Below are 18,795 nucleotides of genomic sequence, written 5' to 3' on the forward strand. Positions count from 1 at the left end.
TCAGTTTTCTTATGTTGAAACACCCTTGGCTTCCTGTAACAAGTCTCCCCTGGTCATGGTGTACAATCCTTTCAATATGCTGCTGAATTTGGTTTGCTGGTATTTGGTTGAGGATTTTTGCATTTATATTCATGAAGAATACTAATCTATAGTTTTCTCGTGATGCCTTTGTCTGGCTTTGAATACTGGCTTCAAAGGAAGAGGTAGGAAGTGTTTCCTCTTCTGTTTTCCGAGTTTTTGAAGAATTAGGGCTATTTCATCCTTAGATGTTTGGTACAATTCAAATAAATCCTGTTAAGCCATCTGCGCCAGGGATTTCTTCCCAGGAAGATTTTGAATTACTAATTCAATTTCTTTGTTATAATCTGTTCAGACTTTTTATTTCTTCCTGAGTCAGTTTTGATAATATGTGTTTTTTCCAGCAACTTTTCCTGTACGTCTGTGTTGCTTAATTTGCTAGCAGAAAGCTGTTAATAGCATTACTCTGTAATTGTTTTGATTTCTGTAGAGTTGATGGCTGTGTCCCCTTTCACTCCTAATTTTGATCATTTGTGTTCTCCTCTCCTTTTTCCTTGGTCGGTTTGGCTACAGTTTTGTCAGTTTTGTTGATGTTTCCAAAGAACCAACCCCTGGTTTGGTTTCCTATATTACTTTTCTATTTCACTGACTTCCATTTTTCTCTCTATTATTTCCTTCCTTTTGCCCACTTTAAAAAAATTATTTATCTACTTAGGGCTGTGCTGGACCTTTGTTGCTACACACGGCTCTCTCCAGCTGCGGTCACAGGGGCTGCTCTCCACTGCGGCGTGTGCGTCTCACTGCGTGGCTGCTCTCGTTGCGGTGCCTGGGCTCTAGACCACAGGCTCAGCACTTGCGGCTCGCAGGCTTAGTTATTCTGTGGCATGTGGGATCTTCCCGGACCGTCAAACCCATGTCCCCTGCATTGGTAGGCAGACTCTTAACCACTGGATCACCAGGGAGTCCCCTTTTGCTCACTTTGGACATAGTTTGCTCTTATTTTTCTAATTTATTATGGTGGAGGCTTAGGTAATTGATTTGGAATCTTTCTTCCTTTTAAATACAGGCATTTAAAGTCATAAACTGACCTTGCAGTGCTTTAGATACATCTCATAAATTCTGATATGTGGTTTTATTTTCAATCAGTTCAAAATATTTTTGAACACTTATGTTTTCTTTAGCCTGTGGGTTACTTAAGAGAAATGTGCTATTCAATTTGCAAATATTCGTAGATTTCCCAGATTTCATTTTGCTGTTGATTTCTAATTTAATTTTTCTGTGGTCAGAGAATATATTTTGTATGACTTCAATCCTTTTCAACATATTAAGACTTGCTTTATAACCTTATACATGGTATATCCTGGGGAATTTACCATGTACCCTTGAAAAGAATATGTATTTTGTTCTTGGGCACAGTGTCCAGCACATTTTTATAAAAGACATGAATTACACCAACAGGATGCCTGCAAATTAATGCAGGAGACTACAGCATAAACGCCAGTCATACACACAAACTACAAAGCACTCACTGTGGCAAAGCAGGTGAGAAAAGACGAGCAATTCCCCAAAGAGCCAAAGTCCGACTTTCAGGAAGAACAATAAGGAAGAAGAGATGAAAGGGACTCAGAACTATTAAGAAAAGGTTCTATATCATTTTTTAAAAAGTGATTACATATTTAAAACTGATCAGTTATGAATTTCAGGGCTACCACTCAGTTTACCACTAAACAATGGATTTTTGAAAATCGTTTTTATTATAGAAAATATGTTTATTGTACTTTGGTCATGACTAATTACTCACTGTTTGGTGTGATAACAATACCTGAATCTAACTGATAGACAACTGTGCCTTTTTCTTCTCCTACAATTTCTGGTATCTTCTCATTTCCTGTAGGTTGATAGAAATATTCTGGTTGAGGTGGAACCCACTCTGAAAGAAGACATTGAAAAAGCACAAAATAAGAAATAATATAAAAGGTACTTTATTAGAACTGATATAAAATAATAATAATGATTATTCAAATGGCTAGTCTGGTTGAATCAAATCAAATTCCAATCCTAAGTTTCCAGTGTGTTTGTAAATTAATTATACCTTGCTTCTTTCTATAAAGACTATGGAGAAATTTTTAACAAAAAGCATATACAACAGAAGTATAACACTTAAAAATAAGCTAGAAAGTTGGTGCAACAACTCTACAAAATGTGTCCCTGAGCTTCCAAGTCAGGACAATACGATCAGCTACATTTTTCTTATTACTGTAAAGGAACAAGTATACCAATTTCTCCAGAGGAAACAAGGTTTTTTCATTAGTACTACGTTCTGAAAGATTTCTCATATGGGACTTGGGCAGCTTCCTACCATTTTAAGTACAGGAGCCACTGATGAAAGCCAAGGGCATAGAAAGACACAACTTAAATTCAACAATACATAAAAGAATCATACACCATGATTAAGTGGGATTTATTCCAGTGTTGCAAGGATGGTTCAACATTCACAAATCAGCCAATGTGATACATGACAGTAACAAAATGAAGGATAAAAATTATATGATTATTTCAACACATGAAGAAAAAGCATCTGAACAAAATCCAACATCCTTTATGACAAAAATTCTCAGCAAAGGGGGTATAGATGGACCACCTCAAAATAATAAAAGCCATGAATTGACAAGCCCACAGCTAACATCATACTCAACAGTGAAAAGCTGAAAGCTTTTCCTTTAAGATCAGGAGCACTACAAGTATGCCTACTCTGATCACTTTATTCAACATAGTACTGGAAATCCTAGCCAGAGCAATCAGGCAAGAAAAAGAAATAAAAGCTCTTTAAACTGCAAAGGAAGAAGTACAACTACCACTGACATATATTATATATAGAAAACCCTAAAGACTCTATCAGAAAACTGTTAGAACTAATAACAAATTCAGAAAACTTGTTAGAACTAATAACAAATTTTGTATTTTTCAAAATACAAAATCAATACACAAAAATCTGTTGCATTTCTATACATGAATAATGAAAGAAAAGACAACATTCTCATTTACAACTGCATCAAAAAGAGTAAAATACCTATGAATAAATTTAAACATTAGTGTGACTTTTGACTTTGGGGAGTGTGTATCAGTTTCTCAGAGCTTAAGCATTTTCGAGTGAGCTAACAGATAGTGAATCTATCCTGCCTTGTACTTTACTATGCACAGAACTTAAAACTGTCATACAGACTATCAGAAGAGCGAGGCCATGACACATAAGTCACATTACCAATATGATGAATGCGCTCCTTGATGACCTCACATTCTATTGGCCACCTTGGAGCCTGTAGCAGCGTGCTGCCAGAGAAAAGAGCAAAGAGATCTCTGGGTTCTCTGAGATGCGGGTTTACTTCGCCAATGTCATCATAAAGAAGCTGTCTGCTCTTAACAAACGGTGAACTCAGCATAAGAGAATCTGCCAAAGGGAAAGGTAAGGAGTGAGCAGTTTCCTTTTCCTTTTGAGCAACAATTTTACTGCTCAACTGTAACAATTAAGGAATTTTAAGCATTGTATTAAAATATTATCACAGATATGCAATCCTATGACATCTTTCTCCTTCAAAGAGATTTAGTCCAGGCTGACAATATTGAAATTATAAAACGTTAAGCTAAAATTACCTTGTAGCTCAGTCGGTAAAGAATCTGCCTGCAGTGCAGGAGACCCGGGTTTTATCCCTGGGTTGGGAAGATCCCCTGGAGGAGGAAATGGCAACCCACTCCAGTATCCTTGCCTGGAAAATGTCATGGACAGAGGAGCCTGGTGAGCTGCAGTCCATGGGGTCCCAAAGAGTCGGGCAGGACTGAGCGACTAACACTAACACTTTTTTTTTTTTTTTTTTAATTTTATTTTATTTTTAAACTTTACATAACTGTATTAGATTTGCCAAGTATCAAAATGAATCCGCCACAGGTATACATGCTTAAGCTAAAATTCTGCTCTAATCTATAAAGTACTTACATGTAAAGGTTTAGAGTAAGTCAGAAGAAACTGTTTTGTCTTTTAAATCAAAGTTAATGGGTTGAAGACATTTCAACAGTGGGTTGGAAATAAAAGTTACTTAATGTATGCTATTTTTGTCTAGAGAGAGAGGCAAAAAAAAAAAAACCAAAAAACCCACAACTTTCAATTTGACCACCAGCATTTTAGAAAAGGACATAAAACTTTATTAACTACAATGTAACAATCTACAAACTGAATTTCAAGTTCTTGCTATAATCATTCAAAGGACAGAGACACTTACAAAACAGAGAGGATGGAGAGAGTAGAGGCAGAGAGGGGCAGGAGAGAGAGAAGAGCTCTTAGGAAATAAAGAAGAGGGAAAAGGGAGGAAAAGAAAGGTTTCAAGGAGAAAGGGCAGAGGAAGGAAATGGGAGGAAGAATGACGAGAAAGGGCAGGGGAAGGAAAGGCTCCAGGGGTGGCGCCTCCCAGCGCTGGTGGGCAGCAGGGAGAAGACACATTCCCACAAGGGAGTGTGCATTTTCTGGCCTGGAAGGACGTGCAGTACCTCTGCTCATAGCTCCTGTCTGTCTGCGCACAGTGGAAGGTAGACAGCTAGGCCCTGGAAAGAGGAAGGAAGAGGCCTGGTTTGTCCTACGGATCTTTCTTTCCTCTGTCCTTTCCCCCCATCCCTTCCGTCCCCCCACCTTTGGGTCCCTGCACTTCTATGTCTACACATTTCCCATACTGTTTAATGGGGGCAGTGGGGGAGGCAACAAACATGTGAAAAGATGGTAAACCTCTCAATCTCACTCAAAGAAATGTAAATCAGAATGACACAGAGATATCAGTTTTTAGCTAATTAAGAGAGGAAAAGCATTTACCTGTTTTACACTCACCCTGACAAGGGTTTAAGTAAACAACTACCCTCAGAACCTCAGGACAAAAAGGCAAATTTGGTGCAATCTTTCTGGAAAGCAAATTTGGCAGTGTCCAGTAAGACTTAGTGGCAGCCCACTCCAGTACTCTTGCCTGGAAAATCCTATGGGCGAAGGAGCCTGGTCGGCTGCAGTCCATGGGGTCGAGAAGAGTCGGACGCGACTGAGCGACTTCACTTTCACTTTTCACTTTCATGCATTGGAGAAGGAAATGGCAACCCACTCCAGTGTTCTTGCCTGGAGAATCCCGGGGACGGGGGAGCCTGGTGGGCTGCCGTCTATGGGGTCGCACAGAGTCGAGCACGACTGAAGTGACTTAGCAGCAGTAAGACTTAAAACACACTAACCCTTGATTCAGCAATCCCACTGCTAGGAATTACCTTATAGATTTTCTTACAAAAGCTCATCAGCATACATATGTAGAGATGCTCCCTGCAGTAATGCTCAAATAGTAAAAATGTGCAAACAACCAAAGCATCCATCAAAAGGGAAGTTAAAATAAGTATGACATATTAACGAGATGGAAAACTCATTAATAGATATTAATAAGTTGGTGCTCTTAAAAAGAGTGAGGTAGATATTTTTTTGTGCTCATAGGGAACGCGTATATTAAACAAAAAAAAAGCCAAAGTAAAGCTTGTGTAGAGGATCCTCTATGAGCAATCAGAAAGAAAAAATATCTAGATACTTGAGGGTATAATTTTTTTCCTGAAAAAAAAAAAGATTACAGTAGTGGCTATATTAAGGGTGGGGCTGGGAGAGCTCTTAATTTCCTTTTGTGTTTTTTTCTACCATTTGGATTTTCTAACCTTATATGTATATTTTCTTTTTCTCTCTCCTCTCCGCCCCCCCCCTGCTTTCTTTCTCCCCTTCTTTTTCCCTTTTTGAAACAAGTATATTGTAACTCATTCCTTTTTTACTTCTTTTGTACTTTTCTGGTTTAAAAAACAACACAATAAATGGTTTGCTACAAAGATAAAGAAAAATATCTTCCTCACTCCAATGACCAAAATGGGGGTGGGGGTTGGAAGATGTCAGGGTACCAATTATACTCTAAAATTCCTTTGCATTGTTGTGTTACTTCTGTAGCTGATTTTGCATTTTATGGTTTTATTACTATATGAAGACAGGCAACTGTTTCTTATTAATGTTATTTCAAGCATCAGAAACTGGGACAGGAGGGGACTGAAGGTGGGGGGTCAGCTGGCCCCTGCGCCACCCCACCCTGACAGTCTTCTTCGCTCATCCTTGGCCTTTCCACTCCCAGCCAGGAGCTCCGGGACGCAGAATGGAAGAGCCTTCTGAGCACAGGGATGAGCAAAAGTGTAAGACACATATTTGAACATGAAAACGGAACTGCTACATCAAAGGTTAAGTACCGTTAATATTTCCCTCCTATTGCCAAACTGCCGTCCTAAAATAGTCCGTCTAGGGGCTTCTCTGGTGGCTCAGTGGTAAAGGATCTGCCTGGCAATGCAGGAGACACAGCTTCCGTCCCTGATGTGGGAAGACCCCACATGCTGCAGAAAGAGCAAGCCTGTGTGCCACAACTATTGAGCCAGGGCTCTAGAGCCCGTGAACCACAACGACGTAAGCCCTCGCGCCCTAGAGCCCACACTCCGAAACAAGAGAAACCCCCACAATGAGAAGCCCACGCACCCCAACTAGAGTGTAGCCCCTGCTTGCCGCAACTAGAGAAAAGCCCGTGCAGCAGTGAAGATCCAGCACAGTCCAAAAGTTAATAATAATAGTCTCCGGCCATATCAGCCTGAAGACGCCGGATCTCATCTGATCTCGGAAGCTAAGCAGGGGCGGGCCTGCTTAGTAAAAAAAAAAAAATAATAATAATAATAATAATAAATAAAAAAATTTAAGTCTATCTATTCACATTCCTAACAGCAGCGTGGGAGGGTGTTCTACCATCTCCTGACCGCTACTAGGTATAATCATAAAAATATTTTTGCCCAAGTCTCATAATTTACAAAATGGTACTTTGACATACTGATTTGTATCTTTAGTTAGGGGTGAAATTGAGCATCTTTTCAAAAAGCTTCCTGACTGTGTTTGCTTTTCTATGAACTCCTTGCTCATGTCCTTTGTCCATCTTGTCTATTTGGTCATCGTTTACATATTGATTTGTAAGAGTTATTTTGTTAAGAAAATTAATCCCTGGACACGCCTGTGTGCTCAGTCGTGTCCAACTCTGCAACCCTAGGGCTGTAGCCCACCAGATTCCCGTGTCCCCGGGATTTCCCAGGCAAGAATACTGCAGTGGGTTGCCATTTCCTCCTCTAGGGGATCTGATCCAGGGGTCGAGCCCGCACCTCCTGAGTCTCCTGCACTAAGGCGGATTCTTCACCACTGAGCCGCCAGGGGAGCCCATGCTGCATGTTGCATTGGCTGTGTTTGCTTTTCTACCAACTCCTTGCTCATGCTCTTTGTCCATTTTTCTATTTGGTCATCTTTTGCTTATTGATTTGTAAGTTATTTTGTTAAGGAAATTAATCCTTTGACAATATTTCTCACGAAAAATTTTTTCAGTTATTTTTCTTTACTAATGGAACTTTTTCCTCAACATAAAGTTTTGCTGTAAAAATTATCAGTGTTATATTTTATAGCTTTTGGGTCTTGTATCATTCAAAGATTTTTAACCAGAAAAGGGATACAATCAGATTTGCACATAAAAAGAAAACAAAACAAAACAAAACACTGCTGTGTGGAAAGTGGATTGGAAGGGGGCATCATGGAACCAGAAACCAATGATGAGGCTGTTTCAATAGTGAGAGGATTGCCGCTGGGGTAGGGGAGGGGGTGTGGGAGGAAGGTTGTGCAGTAAAGGGAAGTGAATTGATGTTTGCTTGGATACGTATTGAGAGAGAAATTTAACTGCATTCCTACCCTCGGATTCTAGAAAAAACTTGTGGAATCCCTGTAAAAAATTGTTTTTGCTTAAGTTAGCTTGGATTGGTTTCCACCACTCCTATGCAAAGAGCCTTAATAAATATATCCATAAAAACTGCATGAAAAAAAATCAACATGTTACTCTTGACAGAAGAGTTTTAACAAATTTTCCAACAATTTGGAGGAAGACCATGCAGAATACACGGTACTTTAAACCTACAATCCAAAGCAGATCTACAGAATATTTTTTTGTTTTGTTATTTTTCTTTTCATTTAAAATTTTTCTTTTTTTTTTAAGATAAACATTTCTGAGTGATGTCAGAAACAGCGTTCAAGGGTGCTGCCCTGGCTTCTCCCACGTCAGGCCATGTTCTCCTCAACCTCAGGAGCAGGTGCTCAAGGGACTAAGCATTCTAGGGACATATGACACCGATTACTACTCACATAGACGCTTCTCCTTTTGCAAGCAGTCCGGTATCAAATCCTCTCTTTTTCCAAAAGAGCCATTCAACAGGTATCGAGGATTATTCTTCCAAATGCACTGGTGCGTAGCAGAGTTTGGTAAACTGCCTCTCTGAGCTAAGAACAGGCAGTTTAGTGAAAGATGCTGAAGGCTAGTTGGTCACATCCAATATTGAGGTCAACACTCAAACAATTACTACTAGCAAACTGCCTTCCAGTCACCACCTGCCAGACCACAGGCCTTTACAACCAATATAGCCCATTTTCCAAAGAGCTTTCGCGTTCCAATTTCTGTGAGTTAAACATAATTTTCTCCATTTCACGTTGAGGAGAAGACTTGAGAGGCATATGCTAAAGTAGAAAGGAAGGGCTGGGGAGGCAGGAAAAACCCAGCAGTTGTATGACCAAGTCAGGGTAAGTGCTCAGAGTGGAAGTGGAGCACTCAGGATAAGAGGTGCCTCGTCCTGAGGCATGTATACCTGTGGCGGATTCATTTTGATATTTGGCAAAACTAATACAATTATGTAAAGTTTAAAAATTAAATTAAATTTAAAAAAAGAGTAAGGTTAGCCAAGACACTTCTGAAAATGACAATATGGGACGACATTTCTTTCCAGATATCAAGACTATTTTAATGCCATGTCATGTCATTAAGAAAGGGTGGTAGTGGTTCAAGGACAGACAGACAGACCTCTGTATAAACGGACACTCAACAGAAGTGACAGAGCATATTAGTGGGGAAAGGAAGTACTTCCCATTAACGCTGCTCAAAAAATTCGTTATTAGTTTATCCAAGCACAACTCTCTCAGTTGATCCAACAATGTACTTCAATGACCCAGGAAAGGTGATGCTGGATTAGAACGAGATATTACCTTTATAGTAGCCATAGTACTGGAGGTGACGGTACATAAAGTCTTCATAGGGATCAGGAAGAGTCTGTGAAAGGACAAACCATCTCAATCAGGAAAATGTTTTCATAATAATCATTATTATAACAGCCTGTTAAAAGAGTGATACTGACTCTTAACAAAGGTACACAAGCATGGTCGCAGAGGACGCCACACCTGAGAACTTCTAAAAACAAACCATGTGAAAGACATTTGTGCACATGATTCTACCTTTGGGATCAAGATCTCTAGCCAGAAAAAGGTGCCAACAGAATATACCTTCTGAGCTAGTACTGGGTTTCTGGAGAGGAGTGGGTACCGACCTCCTGCTTCAGCTCTGGTTCCAATGCTGGGAACATGTTACTTCTGCATGGTATGCTGAAGACCAGTTAGTGACACCCAGCAACAGCCCCTGCCCAATTTCCAAAAGGGCAGTTGATTACATAGGAGGAGCTAAAATAAACCAGAGCAGGACAAATGAAGTCACCTGTCGACATCCACTCCCGTCCCCTCCCTCCGCTCCGCAGCTCCCACGCGGCACCCTCCCTCTAAACCAGGGCCCGCCATGAGGCCCGGGTGGGCACCTGAGGAATCTGGGAGGGTGGTTAGTCTTCCGACCTCCTCCTCCCGAGGCGCCAGGACCCCTGCCGGCTCCATGCTTCCTTTTCCGGGTTGAGGGGGATGCCCACCACCAGGACGCCGCTGGACAGTCAAAGAAAAGGGGAGGGGAGTCCGGAGGAGTCGTCTCGGGGAGGGTGGGAAAAGAAAGGTCAGGGGCTCCGAAAACTGAATTCAGGGGTCCGGGGTTTCCTGGTCAGGGAGAAGGTGGCGGAAGGCAGTTTCCCGGAGAGTCGAGCGATGGGGCGTAGAGATTTCCTGGGAGGCCAGGGGGAAGGGTGCTACCGCCTCGGCGCCCCGGACTGTTCGGGGCAGCAGGGGTTGGGCACGGAGCCGGCCGCGACAGAGGAGCGTGAGTGAGGCGGGGGGTAACCACCCGCAGGCAGAGGCCCCGCCGCGCACCCGGCCGAGGACGCCCTTGCGGAGCTCTCGCCAAGCCAGTTTTCCGCTGGGGCGCCGGTAGCCTAGCAACCGAGAACCGGAAGCGGGAAGGCGGGGCGGCTTGGCGCTTCCGGGAGCCAGGCCTTGCCTCCGAGGCTTGTGTGGGGAACCAGGGGAAAGTGGACGACTGCAGTACCAAGGCTTTGTTGTTACTCTTCACTACAGTATTGCAGCCCGGGTTGTTACTGTTACTCTTTTCATTAGAGTATTGCAGCCCGGACTCGGGGGATTAGAAATTGCATTGATGGGGGCTTCCTTGGCGGTCCTGGGAAGGAAATGGCAACCCATTCCAGCATTCTTGCCTATAGAATTCCATGGACAGAGGAGCCTGGCATGCTGCAGTCCATGGGGTCTCAAGAGTAAGACACGACTGAGTGACTAACACTTCCACTGTTCCTTTCCTTGGCGGTCCAGTGATTAAGAAGAGACCGCGCTTACATTGCAGGGTACAGGTGGGATCCCTGGTGGGTAGCTACGGCATGCTCCATGGGGCAGCCAAAAAAAAAAGTTTCTCAGCTTTAAGGAAACTGTTGGGTATTACTCAAAGGGAGCTGCTTCTCCTCTTCCACCTATTCCCTCCATCCCAGAGCTAGAATTGAAAAATTACCCTCTGCTTTGAAAAATACAAGAAACAAAGTAAAACCCACACTTTGACTATCAAATTGTCAGATTCAAAAAAATGCTTCTGGTCTGGCAGGATAGGGACAAAGGCACTTAGTTCCTGTCAACAATTCCTAGAAATCTGGTTAACTGTTAGGCAGTTAAAAGCAAAAGCTTTAATGACTAGTCAATAGCCTTTTTCCAGAAATGTGCTCTATGACAAGAAAAACAATGTATATACAAAATGGTCACCCCGATTTTTGTATAAATAAAAACCAACACACAAGTATATATGACACTGATTAGTTAGCTGCATATAAATATACTGGAATACAATTTTAACTACTGTTCTTTGGTTAACTTTACATGACTATGAGTTATATATAACTCTTGTAACTAGTGAGAGTATAAAGCACCTTTTTTTTCACACTATTAACCACATTTTGTCATTTCCAGGATTTAAGTAGGCTAAATACAAGCTAATATTATAGACCACAAGCTCCAAAACTTAAGTCACATCATATTTTCTGATACTAGAGTCCTGTTTTCTAACCCCATCCTCCCACCCTGCAACGGGCTCCAGATCCCGACACTCTTCTTTCTCCTAAGAGCTTCTCAATGTTTGCCTTACGCCTACGTGATTAGAAAAAACGACTGACTCAAAGTAAGTCTTGGTGACATCTTCATGGAGTAACAGGCAAAACAGGACCAAAAGGATAACCAATCAGAAGTATAAAAAAGGCTTTATTAGTGCATATATACAAATTTACAAGGTCAGAAACTGGAGAAATACAAACAGCTTTAAAACACAATTTGCTTTTTCTTCAGTTTAAAGTGACTTTTACCTGATTGTGATACAATATAAAGTACAGAACAGTAAACTGCTTTTTTAAATACTGGAATTTTATGGAGAATACATTCACATATAAATGGGAGGTGAACTCTGGACCAAGGCAGGACAATGGAGACACAGCAATACATCCAGTGGCTCGTTGCATTGACTCCCACGTGGGGGGGGGTCTCAAAGGCATGAACACTTGCTGCTGCCTATACTGAAATCTATATATGTCACCTGGTATGTGCAACGACTGAGCTATCTTTATCAGTTCTAGAATTTGTGAGAAACACTCTATAAATTTAGAGAGTGTGGCCGTCTGTTAGCACAACATGGATGAGTTTGTATACCTCAGCACTTTGGGGGTGGCAGACTAAGACAAGAGGTCAGAAGGAAATTCCTATAATCCCAGTTAAGCAAGGTAGAGTATAGAGCTGCCTTCTTAATTGCACTTGTTCTGAAGAAGTTAACGAGAGACAGTGTGCCACACTAGAAACTACAAGAGCCTCTATTAGGCAGGAAAATCCTTCCCTTCTCGTCAATGAGTCCTCTACAGAAGTGTCATGAGCCACACGTCCAGACTGATGATGTACCTAACATGCTGAGTTTGCCAGTGTGAGAATAAAGGCAGCCAGGTCAAATGGCTCAGCCACCTCACCTTTTGGCAAAACAGAATACATTTCACAAATGGGGGAATTTTGTATGCTCTTGCCCAGCAAATTCATATGCTCTCCCTCATAACATTTATAGTTTATTGGAAACAGTAAAACTGGTTAAGACTCTGAACATTAAAAAAAAAAAAGCACACAGTAACAAAAAAGTAAAAAACTATGTGTTTGGAGCCATTTTTCGTCTCTTCAGTCTTGCTCGCCAATCTTCAGGAAGGGCTTCAAAATTAGCATTTCTCTCTGCCATGCCACTGTGAAAACAGACAGATTACTTCACTGAAAAAAAAGAATGGAGCTGTTCATTTCCTAGCAAATAAAAACTGACTAAAGCTGAAAATTGGATCTATCGCATCTATCTTCATGACAAAGTTTCAAATTTTTCAGCTAAGTAACCAGAATAGTTTTCATCAAATTTCTTAATTGATAGGTCAACCACATACAAATACTCTGCTCTACAGCTGTATTTATATTTAAGTGCATATTTATTTTTATGTCTCCCTAGTAACCATTAAAGCTACACTGAAGGAAAATAACACATGCTTGTAGAAGTATTTCTTGGCTCCAAGGAGTTAGGAGTCTTTATCCTAGCTTTATTTACTTAACCTCTAAGAAGATATATTTAACCCTCAACATACCACCAGGGATGGGTAGACCTGATGTTTTTGAGATCCTCTTTCATTAGTTCTAATTAGCATTGATCTTCCACGGCTTATTCAAATTCAATTATTTAAAAAACTGATTAAAACTCAAGATTCACTAGGCGGGCTACAGTCTATGGGGTAGTGAAAGAGTCAGACACTATTTAGGGATTAAACAACAACAATATGCTATCTGTTCACAGGTAAACCATATAGTATGCTATGATTTAAAACAACAACAACAACAAAAACCAAACTCAAGATTCTTGGGAATTTCCTGGCTGTACAGTAGTCAGGACTCTCTGTGCTCTCACTGTGGAGGGCCCAGTCAGGGAACCAAGAGCCCACCAGCTGTGCAGCACAGCAAAGACAAAACAAAAACTCAGATTCTATCTTGCAATAACCAAAATGAGTGCATGAGACCCTTTTATAAATCTAAAATAAGATAAATTACAAGATCTTTGTGACTTCCCATCATCTTGAAATAGTTTACTATTTCATCACTGTAGGAATTAATGATTAATCAATTCCCAGCAACACTAAAAAGGACTAAATAGTAAGAAAACTCAAGAATAATGGAGTCATCTACAAGGATGATACACAAGTAAAACTAAATTATCATTAATACCATCCTGCAGTTTTCTTCCTGTGTTGCCCCAAATCCTGTGCATCACCTTTCAAGGAAGTAAAGTCTGGAGACAACATCTTCACAGTCTCCTCCGGGACAGCCCTCAATATTACATAATTCAGATGGATACAAAGAGATAGCGGCACTGTACATTCAAATTGTGATGGTAAAACTGGATAAGTAAAATTTCAGGCTACGAGTGTTAAGAAGATCATAATCCAGATGAATTTTCTTAAATTCAAGATTAATGAGTGAATATATGGGTCAAAAAGGAAATACAGTATTTGCATAAGTTTTCACGTTTTATGCTACTGTATGCTAAAACGTACTTGATCAAGTTTGTAAGTGGGACAAATGCTAAAAACAGGTGTGCAGTGGCTAGAGAGAAACGTATTTTAGGAACAAAGACTTCACTGGAATAACTATTCCAATTGGTGTTTATGGATCTAAAAATGAAAATGTTTTGAATTATGAAGCAAAGATGGCTATCCTTTCTCAATTTTTCTTTTTTGCCACACCATGGGGGAGATCTTTCCATGACCAGGGACTGAACTTGGGCCCTCAGCAGTGAAAGTGAAAAATCCTGACCATTGGACTGCCAGGGAATTCCTTCAAACACTTCCATAAGTATTGCATTTATGGATGTTGTTAAGTGCCAGAAGGAGCAGTGCTAGAACCTATCGGAGATGAACCTAAAATCTGGCATCACTACCAGTATGCTCCAGGTAATGCACCATAACTGAACAACTGGTTACACTAAAGGAATGTTGGTCATTTCAGTATGTGTACCTTCAAAAATCATGAAAATAAAGAATAAAAACTTAGGTTAGCTATATTTAAATCTTGTTAAATTAAAAATTGGTCTCTTGGAGCTACATGGTAAATGGGGATGACTATTTTCCCCTGTATGCTCAGGGTTAAGATAGCTCTTTGCCTAAGATGAACAATTAGTGGGAAGTAATGCTCAAAATTCTCCAAGCCAGGCTTCAGCAATACATGAACTGTGAACTTCCAAATGTTCAAGCTGGTTTTAGAAAAGGCAGAGGAACCAGAGATCAAATTGCCAATATCCGATGGATCATGGAAAAAGGAAGAGAGTTCCAGAAAAACATCTATTTCTGCTTTACTGACTATGCCAAAGCCTTTGACTGTGTGGATCACAATAAACTGTGGAAAATTCTTCAAGAGATGGGAATACCAGACCACCTGATCTGCCTCTTGAGAAATCTGTATGCAGGTCAGGAAGCAACAGTTAGAACTGGACATGGAACAACAGACTGGTTCCAAATAGGAAAAGGAGTATGTCAAGGCTGCAAATTGTCACCCTGCTTATTTAACTTCTAGGCAGAGTACATCATGAGAAATGCTGGGCTGGATGAAGCACAAGCTGGAATCAAGATTGCTGGGAGAAATATCAATAACCTCAGATATGCAGATGACACCACCCTTATGGCAGAAAGTGAAGAGGAACTCAAAAGCCTCTTGATGAAAGTGAAAGAGGAGAGTGAAAAAGTTGGCTTAAAGCTCAACATTCAGAAGACTAAGATCATGGCATCTGGTCCCATCACTTCATGGGAAATAGATGGGGAAACAGTGGAAACAGAGTCAGACTTTATTTTTGGGGCTCCAAAATCACTGCAGATGGTAACTGCAGCCATGAAATTAAAAGATGCTTACTCCTTGGAAGGAAAGTTATGACCAACCTAGATAGCATATTGAAAAGCAGAGACATTACTTTGCCAACAAAGGTCCGTCTAGTCAAGGCTATGGTTTTTCCAGTGGTCATGTATGGATGTGAGAGTTGGACTGTGAAGAAAGCTGAGTGCTGAAGAATTGATGCTTTTGAACTGTGGTGTTGGAGAAGACTCTTGAGAGTCCCTTGGACTGCAAGGAGATCCACCCAGTCCATTCTAAAGGAGATCAGTCCTGGGTGCTCTTTGGAAGGAATGATGCTAAAGCTGCAACTCCAATACTTTGGCCACCTCATGTGAAGAGCTGACTCATTGGAAAAGACTCTGAAGCTGGGAGGGATTGGGGGCAGGAGAAGGGGACGACAGAGGATGAGATGGCTGGATGGCATCACGGACTTGATGGACATGAGTTTGAGTGAACTCCAGGAGCTGGTGATGGACAGGGAGGCCTGGCGTGCTGCAATTCATGGGGTCGCAAAGAGTCAGACACGACTGAGAGACTGAACTGAACTGATTACAACTCTGATGTCTTTGAAAAAAGCTAGACTGTAATTTTTATAGGAAAAAAACATTTATATGAATTTAAAACTGCTTGGGGGTAAGTTTGTAAAGAAATCAGGGCTAAAAAAAAAAAAAAAAGAAATCAGGGCTATGACTTTAAGAACATGGGGGCTTCCGTGGTTGCTCAGTGATAAAGAATTCGCCTGCCAATGTAGATGATATGAGTTCAAAACCCTGAGCTGGGAAGATCCCACATGCTGCTGCAGAGCAACTAGGCCTGTGCACCACAACTACTGAGCTGTGCTCTAGAACCCGGGAGCTGCAGCTCCTGAGACCCATGTGCCCTGGAGCCCATGCTCTGCAATGAGAGAAGCCACTGCAAGGAGCTGCCCGTACACTGCAACCAGAGGGCAGCCCCTGCACTCTGCAACTAGAGAAACGCTCACGCAGCAGTGAGACCCAGCACGCCGTAAAGAAACAAAATAAAATAAAAACAAACACTTGAAGAATACAACAGTTCTACAAGTACAGCTGCAAGCAGTACAGCCTGCCCGTCTGAGAGCCCTCCTCTTTACCTGACCAGCTGCTGCTGCTTCCACTCTTCAATGCGCTTCTGTGCGGTCGACTCTCTGTCCTCTTCGCTGGAACTAGAGTTTTCCTCTTCATCTAACTCACGCTGGATACTCTGCCACTTCTTTACCAGAGACGGCATTTTGGTTTTACTTTTCTTTGCCTGTAACAAAGGTTAAAGGTCAGAAAGAATATAATACATAAAACAAGAGAACAAGTTCTTCACATGAGATCAAGATCTCTTCCTTAGTTCTAAGGAGTAAGTGAACTTCAAAATCAACCAAACACAAGTACCATTCTAAATTTTTGCCAAAAATTTCTACCAAGCTTGGTTAAAAACCTAAAAACTGTAAATGGGGTATTCTTTCTTTTAAAAAAGAAGAAGAAAAAAAAAACTATTTTAGTTGGAGGCTAATTACAACATTCTAAAGGAGATCAGTCCTGGGTGTTGTTTGGAAGGAATGATGCTAAAGCTGAAACTCCAGTACTTTGGCCACCTCATGTGAAGAGCTGACTCTTTGGAAAAGACTCTGATGCTGGGAGGGATTGGGGGCAGGAGGAGAAGGGGACGACAGAGGATGAGATGGCTGGATGGCATCACTGACTCGATGGACATGAGTTTGGGTAAACTCTGGGAGCTGGTGATGGACAGTGAGGCCTGGCGTGCTGCGATTCATGGGGTCGCAAAGAGTTGGACACGACTGAGCGACTGAACTGAACTGAACTGAATTACAACACTGTGATGGTTTTTTGCCATATGACAACATGAACTGGCCATAGGCATACATGTGTCCCCTGTCTGTAAATGGGGTATTTTACGAAATCAGGTCAGAAAAATTTCCTTTAGCCTTATTCTATGGAATTCAAAACTCTTGCCCTTATCTTCTCAGAATTACAATGTACCCTTTTATGAGTTTAAATGGATGTAGTGTTCCTATCAATTGAAACACAGTGCTGAGAAACAAATGATAACTTTTCTGGAAAAAGCCAACAGAGTCAAACACGACTACTAAATATGAAAAAAAAAAAAAAACAAAGAGGAATATTAAAACATTAATTATAAGATCAGTTCTAAGAGAAGATACTACTTACAATTCAATTTTCTCCTATTAGCTTACCTTCAGTTTCTAAATTGCCTATAATAAACACAGAATCTCACAGTTAAGGAAAAAAACCTTGTGATATTTGCTATATATACAATATGGCTTGCTCTATCATTACCTTCAGAGTTCTGATCAATGGCGCTCTAGCAAAGATGCCTTCTCTGACCAGACTATATGAAACAGTACTGCCTCCCAAAGCCCACTCACTTTCAGTCCTCTGACACTTTTTTCTTCATTGCATTTTTAAACGTTAAACATATATTTGCTTATCTGTTTCTGCAACCCAGTTGCCCCCTACCCTCTCCAAGCCCAACAGAAAAGCTCTACAAAAGCAGAGATTTTGATAGTTACTGAATATGAAGTTCTTAGAATGCTTGACAGATAGTATGTATTCAAAATAAACCTTCTAATATTTGTGATTAGTTCATTGAATTTAGAGAAATATTATATTAGACACTGATAAAAACTAATTTTCACCCCCTGTGTTTTTGAAGACTTGGCCACCAGGGAAGATCCTGGCCAAGTTACACTCTAAATACAACAAGCAGGCCCTCAAGCGGCAGGTATGAAGGAGTGCTGTGCTCTTACGAGGTCTACGTATAGTGGCCCAAACTGTTTTCCAAGCCTACAGTTAAAACAAACAGATTTCGTGATTAACCACCCGAAAGAGTTGAGAAAACAAGCTTATCTTTTCAGTCTTTTAAAATTACTTGCCTCCCTGGCTCAATACCCTATTCTGACTATCAATAACAGGTTTTTAACATTCTGGGGAAATGCCCGTGTACAATGCTTAAGCCTTCTGCTGCACACACCTTCCACATCCCATCCTGTTATTGCGCCTGTGGTCCAATCTGACCCACTGCACACACGCCCGTCCAGGAAGCTCCAAGCACAGCCTATTCTGGGTCAGAATGCAACCAACTGAGTAAGAAGTAACAAGAATTATTGTCGTAATGGTCACTATGAATAGAGGGCTCACTGCAGTACAACCTCTCGCCAGATTTCTGCAAATATGATTAGAAACAACATAGATCTAGGTAGAGTCATGGCGGTTTCATTTTGACTTCCATACGATTTTGTAAATTCAAAGTGTATTTGATTCCTATCTGTCATGGGAAAGTAAGTTATGCTTTAGAAGTTAGGCATTGTTTGTTACATTCAAAACCATGGATCCAGAGTTGCACTGGCTGTTTGAACACATTTTAAATAGGGGAACCTTGCAGTCAGAGGAAAAGATTAAATGGCTAGAATTCTTTTCTAGTAAACTGCATACAAAACCTGAGCAAAAAGATTGAAAAAATATATAGGTCTCAGATATTCTTGA

At 41.0% G+C, this 18,795-nt stretch overlaps 2 protein-coding genes across 9 annotated transcripts in view; both read right to left on the bottom strand.

The window, feature by feature from the left end:
- AGBL2 (AGBL carboxypeptidase 2) overlaps nucleotides 1–10,343 on the bottom strand; it is a 30,097-nt gene extending 19,754 nt beyond the window's left edge. The window contains exons 1-7 of one of the 8 annotated variants that reach the window (XM_055547116.1): nucleotides 10,199–10,343; nucleotides 9,502–9,631; nucleotides 9,164–9,227; nucleotides 8,273–8,407; nucleotides 4,558–4,611; nucleotides 3,281–3,466; nucleotides 1,841–1,948 (exon numbers count right to left, since the gene is read on the bottom strand). In XM_055547116.1, the coding sequence (XP_055403091.1) occupies nucleotides 1,841–1,948; nucleotides 3,281–3,466; nucleotides 4,558–4,611; nucleotides 8,273–8,407; nucleotides 9,164–9,227; nucleotides 9,502–9,537 (583 nt within the window). In that variant the 5' untranslated portion in view covers nucleotides 9,538–9,631; nucleotides 10,199–10,343. Of the gene's footprint in view, nucleotides 1–1,840; nucleotides 1,949–3,280; nucleotides 3,467–4,557; nucleotides 4,612–8,272; nucleotides 8,408–9,163; nucleotides 9,228–9,501; nucleotides 9,632–9,762 lie in introns of all 8 variants that reach the window. The other 7 variants (XM_055547120.1, XM_055547115.1, XM_055547118.1 and 4 more) reach the window with 7 other exon arrangements.
- A 1,218-nt stretch (nucleotides 10,344–11,561) lies between these two features.
- FNBP4 (formin binding protein 4) overlaps nucleotides 11,562–18,795 on the bottom strand; it is a 31,656-nt gene continuing 24,422 nt past the window's right edge. The window contains exons 16-17 of the mRNA XM_055547125.1: nucleotides 16,374–16,531; nucleotides 11,562–12,591 (exon numbers count right to left, since the gene is read on the bottom strand). Coding sequence (XP_055403100.1) covers nucleotides 12,501–12,591; nucleotides 16,374–16,531 — 249 coding nt within the window. The 3' untranslated portion in view covers nucleotides 11,562–12,500. The remainder of the gene's footprint in view (nucleotides 12,592–16,373; nucleotides 16,532–18,795) is intronic.

This window comes from Bubalus kerabau, chromosome 15, assembly GCF_029407905.1.
Source record: "Bubalus kerabau isolate K-KA32 ecotype Philippines breed swamp buffalo chromosome 15, PCC_UOA_SB_1v2, whole genome shotgun sequence".
Lineage (NCBI taxonomy): Eukaryota > Metazoa > Chordata > Mammalia > Artiodactyla > Bovidae > Bubalus > Bubalus kerabau.